A 13,423-nucleotide genomic window follows, 5' to 3' on the forward strand; every position below is an offset into this window, starting at 1 on the left:
GTAAATGGTTAATTTTGTGTAATGTGACTTGTGGTGGATTGACAACTGGTGTGCAACTTGTAACAAACAGCTGAACTGAATCAGCATGGCGCTGGATGTGCACGGCCCACCTGAGGATTGCTGCCAACACAAAAGGGAAAAAAGGGAAAAAGAGAAGAAGTAGTGCTGCTGGTTCTCCTGGTGGAGCTTGTCAAACTCTTTTCGGAAAGGAACTCGGCTGTTATCATTGTTAGAGGAGCTTGGGACCTTGTTGGCACTGAGAATGGCTGAGGTTCACTTTGGGGGAGCTCTCTTCTTTACTTTACCACTTCTTGGCTCCAGAAGAGAAGATGGTGTACTGTTCAGTCTCCAGAAGCCTGTCACACTGGCTTCCTAACATTAACTCGGATGTTCCCGTCACTGGAGGAGCTCATGACCTCACTGTTGCTGAGGATGGCTGTGGTACTTTTTAGGGGAGCTCTGGTCCTTACTTCTGGCTCCAGTGCAGAACCCTCAGCCTACTGGTACAGATCCTTCATCCTGCTGGCACAGACTTTTTAGCTTCCACAGTTGATCTCTGGGCCTTTCCAGCGTAGATACATTAAACAGACTTGCATGAGTCACTGTCATGGGACTCATGTAGGACACTGCTGTCGGATCTGCGTCCTCAGCTGGATTCTTTGGGTCTTTAGTGTGAGGCTAGATTTCCTGCACTTTCTTTTTTGTTGGTCTTTTTGAGACAAGGCCTCACTATACAGTTCAGGTTAGCCTTGAGCTCACTTTTTAGTCCAGGCTATTCTTGAACTCATTATGATCCTCCTGCTTCAGCCTCCCAAATGCTGGGATTATAAGTATGTACCACCACACTTGGCTTCCTCCATTTCTTGTACTTGACTCTTTCGGTGAACACTATAAAATAATTCTATAAATTATGTGTCCTGTATTAAACTGTTTTCCTTGCAAACCCCGGCTGCAACATGACTCTTACCTCAATCCGGATACCTGCCATGTGTCACTTCTTAGTACTGTACACTGATTTTGTTTTAAAACAGAGAGAACTGCCAGGTGTGGTAGCCTCACCACACACCAAGGGTGGCTGACGCAGGAAGATCAGAAGTCTGAGACCAGCCTAGGCAACTTGCCAGTCTCAAAATAATTTAAAAAGGAAAAGATTTAACTCTGTGCAAAGTTCTTATGTTAATCCATAGTACCACCCACACACACAGGACAGTGTGATATTATTCCTGACCAACAGTATCATATGTTAAACTGATCTCACACCCAGATCAAATATTCGAGGTACTTAAAAATGAGCACAGCAGGATTTGCTGGTGCTCACCTGTAATTCCAAGCTGAGGAAGAACGAATGTTAAGCTTGAAACCAGCCTGGACTACTTAGCAAGTTCAACACTGGCCTGGACTACACAGCCAGACCCTGTATCTAAAAACCTAAACTTAGTTAATTAAATTAATAAAGACTACATATAAGAATCTTATTTGCACTATAGATCTCAATTCTAACTTTTACAGGTATGATAAAGCAGCTATTAAAATAATTTTAATAATAAGATTTTATTGTTAAAGGGATCTAACATTTTACAAAAACATATAGCAAATTCTGAATTCCTATCAGAACCTGAAAAATAATCTTTGTTCCTCTGTAATGTTTTACTTTCTGATTACAACTTTTAAAGCTGCCTCACAATAATAAAACTAAAAAAAAAAGACATCAGAACAAAAATGTAATAAGAATAGAATAGCAGTCTTCACAAGTTCATTTAATTATTTTAATAGTTCTAAAAGGCAAACTGTCCCCATTTTATAGAGCACAAGTAAATTAACTATCTTGACTCATGTCTCCCCTCCAATATCCCCATAATCCTCATTTAAAAACTACTGAGGCTAGAGAATCACAAGTTTGAATCCAGCCTGGGTAACTGAGCAATTTATTGAGACCCTGTCTCAAAACAAAAAATAAAAAAGGGCTAAGGATATAGCTTAGTAAAAAAAGCTCAAGGTTCAATTCCCAGTACTGTGAAAGTAACTGAAAGATATAAAAAAAAAAATACTTAAAAATTCAAAGAAATCTGTTCAACTATGACACACTAAACTAGTTATCTTTTTAACTATGCAGTCTCCTATTTAAAACACTCTGTTAAGGTAGTTTTACAAAATGCATATCCTTCCTCTTCAAAAGAAAAATCTGCAAGTACTGAAACCAGTACACCTTAAAAAAAAAGCCACACAACCTTTCGACAGAATGATAAAATGAGTCCTAAGACTTATGCTTGGGGGCAACCTCTTTGGGACCCCGCCTGTCTCTCAGAATCTATTCCTACTCCCCAACAAATTTCCTACTCTTAAAAAAAAAGAAAAATACGTTTGCAGAAACAAACTTTTTTGTCATTGTTGTTGTTTTGCTTTTCATTTTGGAAACAGGTTCTCTCTATAGAATTCAGGCTGGACTTGAACTTACCATGTAGCCGAGACTTGCCTCAGAACTCATGGTAATCCTCCTGCGTCAACCTCCCACGTGCTGGAATTACAGGCATGTACCACCACTCCCACAAACTCTTCGTATTGTACAATTTTACTGTACCACACATGATTTTCATTTCTGCTCTATTCACTTCAGAAATACTGCAAAGTATCAAACACTAATTGTACGTGTGCAATTCTAAAAAAAAAATCCTAATGAAACAATACAAGAAATTCTATACCTCAATAGTTCTAAAATTGAGATACCACCTTTATCAACTTGAATACTTGACATTATACGTAAGTTAAAAGTTTTCATTTTCACCGGTGATTAATTTCAGATGCATAACCAAGCCCCAAAACTAGAATCAACTTTTTTTATATTAAGGCATGAATGATATTCTTTCAGAACGTTTCTGTTGAAAATTTAGAAACCTTATATTTTCTCAAGTTAAAAAAAAAAAAAGATAGCAAAGAACATCCAATTTAGGATAGAATACAAACCTTCTTTTCTTTCATAGACATAGTCTCGCTAGGTTTAATACTTTATTTAGCTTCATCTTCCTCTCAGCAAATACACATTTTTAAACATCAGGATGAGCCACATGTAGTAGTGCACCCCTATCCCAGCACTTAGAAGGCTGAGATGGTAGATCACTGAGAGTTCAATATTTACCAACTCTGGATTCAGATATGGTGTCATATTAGATTATTAATTTTTCTGTGCTTTTCATTTATATCTACTTAATACAACCATAAGCTGCTCACTGGAACTCTAAAAGCTTTTGCACATTTTATAGTACTCCTGAAGGCGTGTAGTAGGTATTTAATAAGCATGCATTAAAGGACCTTTACAAGGAATGGCCAAGATTACTAAGGATATCAGTAATATATTTTTACATTACTGTATAACATCTAAGTATTATTACGGCTTACACCTAAACGTCTCCTCAAAGTCTCACGCATTCACAGGTGGGAATTTTCAGAGGTGGCTGGATCTAGGGTTGTGTTGCTTGGACTGATTCATGTGTAATGCTACTCTTAGCCTAAGAGTGAATAGCCTGGACAGGATATAAGGGACAGAAAGAGGGTGTCTGCTTGTTGCTCATTGCTTGCTGCTTGCTACCTTGATGCCTTCTGCCTGCCATCAACTACTTCTCTGTGATGCCCCTCTGTCATGCCACCCTCCCTAGGAGTCAGCCAACTATCAGCTGAAACCTCTACAAACTGTGAGACAAATAAACTTTCCTCCTTTAACTTTGTACATCTGGCATTCTGTCTCATCAACAAAATAATACAAGTGCCTATGAACTATTTAAAAAACATAGTATTTAAGTACATAAGAGACTAAGAAAAAGTATTCCTAAATAATCCATTTTGAAGAAAAATTGGAACAAGTTAACAAATCAGATTTATACAGCAAGCCTGATAGGCATATCTAACCACCAAAACATGAGGACCAAAGAGTATGAAACTCGCTGGTCACAGAAGACAAGCAATTCTCAAGTGATACAACTCATGAATGCCTAACTTTTTTAGGGTTGATAAGAGTACATTTGTGGTGGTCAGGGTGGAATCCCAACCTCACAGGTCTTATGATCTGTCCTGGGAATCCAGGGAATATGCATTTAGCTAGGTCTGAATGGGTCACAGAGCCACTGCCGTGGGGTCTGTGGTCCCTCACTCCTTCAGCTCTGCCACTGGTCTTCACCCTCTGCTTCCCAGCCCCTATGAACTAAGCAGTTTGCTCTTCCACATTCTTGCGGCATGTTTCTGCCTTGGAGCCTCTGAATTCCTTTAAACTACAAACAAATTTAACCTCTTTTCCTTTAAGTTCTGAGTACTGGGAATTGTTTTTCAGTGATAAGAAAGCTAATAGTTAAGATTTTCTTTCTCTCCTACAGAAATGCCTGCTTGTATTCCTTTCATGGAGGATCATCTAACTTGGATATTATTTAGAGCATTGTAAGGGTCTAGTAAAAGTCTCTTTGGTGGGTGCATAAGGGAATGGGGGAGATATTGTCCAAATTTGTTTCTCAATTTTAAATACTATAAATTTCAGATTCTATAAGATATATACTAGTAATTAAACTTTATGACAATGAAACATGACTCCATCGTGTGTGTGTAAGCATGCATGCATGCACATCTGTGAGATACTGGATGACTGAAACCAGGGGTCTGCACTAAGCTGCAACTCTAGCCCTCTCTGTACTTTGAGACTGGGTCTTATTAATTTACTAAATTGTCCAGGTTGAGTTCAAACTTGCAATCCTCCACCTTCAACCCCCCAGAGCTCTGGGAATACAGGTGTGCGTCACCATGTCTCAATTTTCTTGTTAAGTAATACCTTGTAGAAGATTAGTAAAGACTGTTAAATATATGTTCCCAAAGTAGATCATCTTTATTTAAATTTAGACTACAGCATTTTCCAAATGTGTTACTTGTAACAAGTTCCACAATTTTTCTGTACCCAGTTTCTCCATCAGGAAATCAAGTAAATTATCACTGTACTTGACACATGGCAAATACTCCACAACCACTGGCTTTTATTATTAGAAATGTCTAGATTTGAAAGATATCCACTCTAAAAACTATCAACTTATCAAAGTTTAGAAGATCATTTAAAAATATCTATTGATCACTTACTAGGCATTGTCCAAGTAGTAACAAATGTAGTAGCCAGGTTTGGTGGTGTACATCTATAATTCAGCTACTCAAGAGGCTAAGACAGAAGCCTGTGCAACTTACTGAGGCCCTGTCTCAAAAGAAATTTTATAAGTGCTGGGAATGTAGTGCAGTGTTAAGAGTGCTGCCTGGTGTACACAAAGCTTCAGGTTCTCTCCCCGTACTCCGAACAGAACAACAACAAAGTTGGGCATGGTGACACACAATTTGCAATTTCAGCACTGAGGGAGGCAAAGGCGGGAGGATTGCAAGTTCAAATCTACTTGAGCACCTTAGTAAGATTCTGTATCAAAGTAAAAGATATAAAAGGGCTTGGAATGCAGCTGAGTAGCAAAGTGTCCCTGGGTTGGATCTCTAGTACCATACCCTTAAACATATACAGCGTTATCCATACAATCTTAAGTCATTTTAAAAAACGACAAAGAATGAATAAAAGGGTGAATAAAATTCATACAAAAAAGTCAAGTACGCCTATTTGCACTGTTCTTTAATGATTTACTAAAAATGCATGAAAACAAACATCAAGAAAACAGATTTTCAGTGCATTTTTTCTTTATTATAAAAATATAAGGTTAAGGACAAGACATAGCTAAGGCCAGGGATATAGCTTAGTAGCACAGTGCCTGTCCGGCAAGTGTGAGGTCATGAGTTTGATTTCCAGTACCAAAAAAAATAAAGGATATATATAAATATATGGCTATTAGCATGAGAATTCTTGAGCAAAATATTACAAAGGCATGCTATACATATTTTTTACAGAATGGTGGGTCTGTACAAAAGTCACAAAAAATTATTTATTTACATTAAGAATGATCAAGATGCAATAGGCAAATGTACCAGTTCCCAAGATAAATGTAATTATGTATCACAAATAAACATATGAATAACAAGTAAAAATTTTAAAGTTTATCTCAATTAGAATTATATACAATACTCTCTTAAAAGTTAAGAAACTAAACAAAATCCATATTGAAAGATGACAATCTAATACTAGGCTAACTTGACTAAGTACAAAGCATGTATGCATCACATTTATAATTTATAGCTTAATCTACCTAGAAGCCACAAATTCATTTCTTTATTTATATTCATTTACACAACAGGGCAAGCCTGATAAGCCAAAAGATTTTCTTGCCAATTTGGGCTGGTAAGTTGCATAGCTAGCTAAAGGGCCCTTTCTGGAATGTGCTTTTCTGTACATAGTACTAAGAATACTACTTATTATTAAAAACCATGAATTTGATAACACATATTTTAGAGAATTCTTTTTCTTTGAAGACAGGTATGCTCACTACTATACCTCCAACACTGAATGAAGGTTCTTTTTCTTAATATTAATATTGCCCAAATTGTCAGTTCCAATTTGCACTCATAAAATACATCTTTTCATATTTTAGAAGAAATATTTTACATTCATAGTATCTCTAACATCTTGAGGAAATACAAAATAATATCCATGAAATATTATAGCTGGCAGATGGAAATTATAGTATGTCTTCCTAAAGGCTGTATGCCTCAACATGTCCTTTGAGAGAGTATCTGTGCAAGTCTTTATAATATTTAAAGCAAAAAAGCATTCATGATTTGATCAAAAAAAAAAAAAAAAAAAAGAAAAGGAAGAAAGAAAAACAAAGCACACACCAAAGGTTATTAAGCTTTCTTATCTGATTTCTTAAACTGTCTACTCATTTGAAGAGTTTTAGGAGAATGCTCACTGAACATGACTGCATGGATTTAGACAGTTCTTACATATTTCAAAATCATTTAGTCTGACAATATCTTTATTCTTTCAAACACAGTATTTCTTTGATTTTTCTAGATAGTTTAGATTATTCTGCATATAACAGTAATAACTCATGTTCCAAAAGTTTATAGTACATTAAGCAGTAGAATAAGGTTTCACATTCAATTCTCATGATCCTGTAAAATAACTATCATCACTTCTTTATAGACAAAGAAATTCAGAGATAACATTTTAACATCCAAGACCACTTTTTCATAGTAGTCAACCTAAGATTTCAATCCATTTCTTATCTTTGACCCACTAATAGTTTCTCTAATCCATGAGATACCACCTAGAGGGTATGATGGGGAAGTGTATTTGGCTAGCAAATTATAACAATACACAGAGAAATATTTATAATTAAACAAGGAACATTCATAGGAACTGACACCTTAAAAAAAAAACATAAAAGAACAAATAATTATTGCCAGGTATTATGGTACTTGTCCAGTTACTTGGAAGACTGAGGCAGGAGAATAGAAAGTACATAGTACTAAGCAATAACTTAGTAAAACCCTGGCTTGAAATAACAAATAAAAAAGGCTGGGGAATGTAATTCAGTGGAAGAGTGCCACTAGGTTTAATCCCCAGTATTGTCAACAAAATAAAGAAAACTGGAGGTGTAGGCTAGCTGTAGAGTGTTTGCCTACTACAGAGGTCCTGGATTTGAGTATCAGCCCAGCAGGTTCGGAGTAGGACAGCAGCCAGGGGTACTTAAGCACACCTGTAATCCCAGCACTCTGGAAGGTTGAGGCAGGAGGATCAAATGACTGAGCCCAGTCCAGGCAACTCAGCAACAATGAAGTAAGTTTTACCTAGATAATAGATCTAGTTATGAAACACAGAACACAATATTTCTAAGATTAAAATTTTAAGAGGTATTTAAACTACCTACAAGCTTTCTTTTCTCTTACATTATTAAATATTATAAATAAAAAGGAAAATAATACAAGAGAATGTAAGATGATTCAACTTAGCCATATTGTAAAAACTAGGAGTACTATTAAATGGTACTAAAAAAAGGCCAAGTACTTTTAATGGAATTATCAACAAGCAGATTAAAAACTACTTGTAAACTAACACTAAAGGGCACTAAAACACAAGAGGCTGCTGAGTGTTTTCAAAAGGCACCTTGACGGTAGTAATAAATATACTATTTTAAGCTACAGAAAATCATGCCCAAGAAAAGCTGGGAGAAGATAAACTAAATTCATCTTTATTTAGAGTTAAATTCTTAATATCTATTTCCGAGTTCCGAAGAAAAAAACTATTCTGATCAGTGCCTGTGGACATAAATAAATCTGCTTCCAAATTAAAAAGAAAAGAATAATGATTAATTTATTGTTTTAGCTTTAACTACTATCTACAACTGGCTCAGACACAAGTAGATCTGAGAAAAGTGACAATCTTATCATTTTGCTTTCAAGTTCCAAGAAGCAAAAGGAACAGAGATTTACTGGCAAGATAGGGAAAATAAGACGGAAGGACTTAAAAAAAAAAGGCAAAATCACCAATATGCTTATGTTGCCACACATTTGTAGCAGCAAATATTCCTGAAGACAGGTATTCCATTTTGCAAGTTCAGAAAATATAGAAATAAAAAACATATTATCCGTTTAAAAAAGTTTTCTTGCTTAACATGGTAAAGCATACCTGTAATCCCAGCGCTCTGGAGACTGAGGCCAGGAGAATTTCAAATTCAAGTCCAGCCTGGACAAGTAAGACCATGTCTCAAATAATTTAGGGGCTGGGGATTTAGATCAGTGGCATAAGTGTCTGTCTGGCAAGTGTGAGGTCGTGAGTTCTATTCCCGGTACTAAAAAAATATATAAGTAAATAAAAAATAAATAATTTTAAAAGGGCTGGAGATATAGTTCAGTGTGAAGGCCTTAGGTTCAATCCGAGTATTACTCTAAAAAAAGAAAGAAAGAAAAAAAAAAGAAAAGCAAGTTTTTTTCTCTAGGATAAGTTAGACTAAAACAGTTTTTACAACTCTATTATATTATTTGAACATTTGGGAACCAAAAACAAGCAAAATGATACATAAAAATGCAAGTTATGATTCACAGAATAACTTAAAACACAGTTTTTCTAGCAGTTGCTTAGGACCTTAACTAGAGCTGTTAGAATCACCATGGTAAAAAAAAGGTCACTGATGAAATATACTGACCATTAACATAAATCCCTATAAGCAGAAAGAAGGGGTTAGCTGCGCTTTCCCAATAAGCAGCAGTCTTGATCTACAACTAAAGTCACCTCCACATTCTGCATATTTGCAAAGAAAATATAGTAGGTCTGCAGCGGCTTTCAATTTATACCATATGTGGGGTGACAAATATAAACGTGCCCAATTTTATTACAACTTCAAATTAAGTAAGACAGGTGATAAGGTGACAATGGTCAAGCCAGTCCTAGTTGGTGGGAGTGATGCCATTTATCCTTTCCTGCAACAGTTGCCTTTTCTGCAACTTGACAATGAGTGGGAGGAAACTGGCACCCCACACTTTAGGACTACCCAAGGAGCTTATCTGCTTTTCCTCAGTTCCATAACTGCAACATAGGTCATTTAATACCACCAAGAGGTGCAACAATTGCAGAAAACATCCCCTACTTTCCAAAAAGAGTCTTTAAGATCTCAAAAGCCAAGGTTTGAAGTATATCATTATATGCATGAACTGCCACCACAATGACTCTTAAGAGTGATCCCAAAAGAACATATTTTGAAAGCATATATTTTTCTTTTTGAAGTAAGTCACAATAAGTAGGTATATACACTAAAATTCTAGTTTTCCTGAGTCATAGCTGTATTTCTTTATTGCTAAAACATTTAAATATGACATTTATTGATCAAGTTTTGCCCTTGAAGTACTCTAAGATAAAACTCAGGGACCTGCACATGTCAGGTAAGTACCCTGTCACTGAGGTATACCTCCGTACCTGATTATCATTTATTAAAAAAACAAAATTTTCCTTTTCAGCCTTTACTGTCTCTGAAGGATACTGACTTGACAAAATTCACCTGATATTGTGAAATACTAGTTCAAATTATTTTTCCTTGATGGAAACTCATTTATTAAAGCAGTCATGAAAGCAGAAATATTCTAGCCCAGGACAAGGCGGTGTCAGAATTTGAACTTCCACACTACCTAGCTGTGGTCACAGCTGTCACAGCAATTGTTAATCACATCACTGTTCACTCACTTGCCAATTCCCTTGTCATTTTATCTCTCTGACAATCAAAGCAGTCACTCTATGGAGCTATGTCAGTTCCACTGTGGCATTTTAAGGTGCACACACTGCTACAGTACATGGTTCTGTAATACAGCTACATTTCAGGGGAAAATCTCTTCCTGCCAGTGAAAGAAATTAAATCTTGAGTAAAGATAAAAATTAAATAATTTCACCCTATTTGCATGGCAAATTTAAAATGAATGTTTGAAAGGTACTAATTTGGTAATAACACAAATTTGAATGGAACAAAAGAAGCAGAAACACTGCCTAGATTTCTGTCTTCTGAAAAATACACTCCAAATTTTTAAGTCCCACAAATTTAGTGCTTTAAGACAAGGTGTTACTAAGTGTTTTGTTTTTTTTTTTTTTTCTGTATCCTGACCTAAATGTAATGAAGTAACTTTATAGAGACTTTGTAACTTTTAAAACAGTAAATTTAAGCTGGGAGTAGTGGCTCACGCCTGTAATCCCAGCATTTGGGAGGCTGAACCAGGAGGATCATTCAGAGTTTGAGACCAGCCTGGGCTACAAAGTGTGCTTAAGGTCATCCTGAACTGCATAATGAGACGCTGTCTCAAAAAGACAAAACAAAAACAAAAACTTGTAAGTAGGAACCGGGGATTTAGCTCAGTGGCATAAACACTTGCCTGGCAAGCACTAGGTTGTGAGTTGGATCCCTGGTACAAAATACACACATACACACCCACACAAAACCTTTAAGTTATACTGCACTGTATTCAATATATTAAACAATCAATGAACTTGAAGCTGGCAAAGAGTCATTTTATCTTCAATGAGCAAAAACAGTAGATACATAAATTGCAAACAGCTCAAAATAACTACCTGAGGGCACAATGTTCAAACGAATAGTTGCAAAGGGAAGTTATTAAAGCAAATAAAACACTTTTCAAACTTGGGAGTCAGTCCCCTCTTCCCTGCAGTAGGGAGGACAGAACCTAGGGCCTTCACACTGAGCTACATCTTCATCTTTCATTTTTTATTACCTTTCAAACTTGGAGTCAGTTGGTATGGGGTGTGTGTGTCTTTCAGTGGAATGGGGATGGGACCCAGAGACTTCTCAATAAGTTATATCTCTAGCCCTTTCTTTACTTTTTATTTTGAGGCAGTGTCTTATGAATTTCTGATCCTCCTGCCTCAACCACCCAGAGTGCTAAGATTACAGGTGTGCACTACCATGCCCAGTTTCCTCTCTTGATGACAGTTATAGCTCATTTTAAAAGCGAGTTCAGAAGTATACTTATCTAAACATGTTGTGTTAAGGGTTTTATACACAGTCAAAGCCCTTGGCCCCGAATCTTTACAATCTCCTAAGTTAGGTACAGCTACTTCTGTATTGCACTGCAGAAAACTGGAATACTAGGAGATTAGATACCTTCCCAAGGTTGCAAAGCTTGAATCCAGCTCCTCTGGTTCTAAAACCCAGGCTCCTTGGGCACTCTACTGCCTTCTTGGTAACATAGAAAACATGACAGTACGGTCAAACTCTAGGCTGCATATGGTGGCACACACCTCTAGTCTCAGCATTCTGGGAGACAGACAAGAGGAACAGAAGTTCAAGCCCAACCTGGGCATCTTACTGAGACCATCTCAATAATAAAACTTTCCAAAAAGGGGTGGGGATTGCAGCTCACTGTGAAGGCCTGAAGTGCAATTCCTAGCACAGCACACAAATCAAAAAATAAAACTCTAGTTCTATGTGATACATTACCTAAGCCACTGTTAGTTTTTCTTTGTGTGTGTGTGTGTGTGTGTGTGTGTGTGTGTGTTCTGAATGTCTAGAAAAGTTTGCCATCAGCATTTCCTGCTTTTTAGGTAAGGTAGGTGGCACAAATGAACTGTTTTCTTTCACTGCACTTATTGCATAATCACTAAAACCCAAAAGGAAGAGGGCTGACTGGTTAAATTCTTAAACTTTATTTCCTGCTGACTTAGAAGATCTTACTGAGATACAAAATTTAAATGTTACCATTTTCCTACCGTAGTAAGAAACTAAAGTTATTTCAGCCTTAAAGAAGTCAACTAAGCACTTGGTCCTGTTACTTGTCGTGGAAGTTAAAAGCAGGTCAACAGGATATAAACCTCTTTAGGAGAAATTTCTCTTGATGTCTTAATTAAACCGAACAAGCGGCCCACCAAAAACAAAGTGACGAGGAAAAATTGCAGGAAAAATATCAAAAGTTATTGTATATGGTGATCCACTTTCACTAGTGTTAGAAACGCAAAGGTTAAGTCTCAGTCTCCTCTTGAGTAACTTTGTCCTGACCACAATGAGTACTTGTGAGACCTACTATCCACACTTAAGGTTCAGGTAAAAGACAAGGCCCTCCACTCCATCAGGACTTAAGTCTCTCAACTGCATCATGGGGGGCGCAGAGGACCGTACCCCGCGTCCCTTGCTCTCGCACCTCCGCTACTGCCCAGGAGGCACAATTCATAACTGGGAGCCAGGACAGAGCTCTTGCCAGGGCAGTGACCCAAGTCTAGAGTACTGGCCCGCTCCTCTACCCACAGAGTGCGCGCTAGGGGTCTGGGGCAGGGGCAACAAGAGGAAGTTCTGGGTAGGACAAAATGGGGCTAAGAGGAGGTATGGAAGCGTGCCTCTCCAGCCTCCCCAGCCGGACGAAGGCCCAGGCCAGGGAAGGAGCCGCAGCCGCCATGATGCGACTGGTCGTGCCGGGGGGCGTGACGCGTACGACCCCGTGCGCAAGGCCGGCTCCCCTTGGCCTCTAACTCCTCCTCTCCCTCGGCGTGGGCCTCTGCCACAACCGACCCCGATACTCACGCTTTGTCCACCAGCTCCCGCACCTTCCACATGTTCAACATCTTGCCCCACGCAGGCTGGGCTGCCACCTCCCTTTCCTGCTTCCCACGGACCCCAGAATACTTCCGTGCCGGGGCAAGTCCAGGCCGGGATCGCTGCCGTCACCCGCCGCCTAGAACTCCCCCTAGAACTCCCTTGCTACAGCCACAGCGCCGCCGGTGACACGTCGAGACGCGGCGGCAGAGGCGCTGCGTGGACCGGAAGTGCTCGCCTTTCCATCCCCGCGCGCGAAGCACGCCGGGACTTGTAGTTTTCTTTTGCACGCGTGGCTGGCGGGAGTCGCGCGAGTCTTTCTCCATTACCTCAGAGCTACGGAATCAGAAAGTTCTCCTTGGGGCACAGTGATCGGCGCTCTAACAAACTCCCCAGGTGATTGTGGCGACGGTCAAGTTTTAGAACCGGTGGTGTAAGATGTAGCCACA

General features: G+C 38.4%; 1 protein-coding gene across 2 annotated transcripts in view; it reads right to left on the minus strand.

Moving 5' to 3' along the window:
* Positions 1–13,184, minus strand: part of Clint1 (clathrin interactor 1) — a 62,836-nt gene extending 49,652 nt beyond the window's left edge. For both annotated transcript variants that reach the window (XM_063230711.1, XM_063230710.1), the window contains exon 1: positions 12,963–13,184. In XM_063230711.1, the coding sequence (XP_063086781.1) occupies positions 12,963–13,003 (41 nt within the window). In that variant the 5' untranslated portion in view covers positions 13,004–13,184. The remainder of the gene's footprint in view (positions 1–12,962) is intronic.
* Positions 13,185–13,423: the final 239 nt, after the last annotated feature.

Source organism: Cavia porcellus, unplaced genomic scaffold, assembly GCF_034190915.1.
Source record: "Cavia porcellus strain 051 isolate PalLab524CR breed Dunkin Hartley unplaced genomic scaffold, mCavPor4.1 scaffold_19, whole genome shotgun sequence".
In the NCBI taxonomy this organism is placed as follows: domain Eukaryota; kingdom Metazoa; phylum Chordata; class Mammalia; order Rodentia; family Caviidae; genus Cavia; species Cavia porcellus.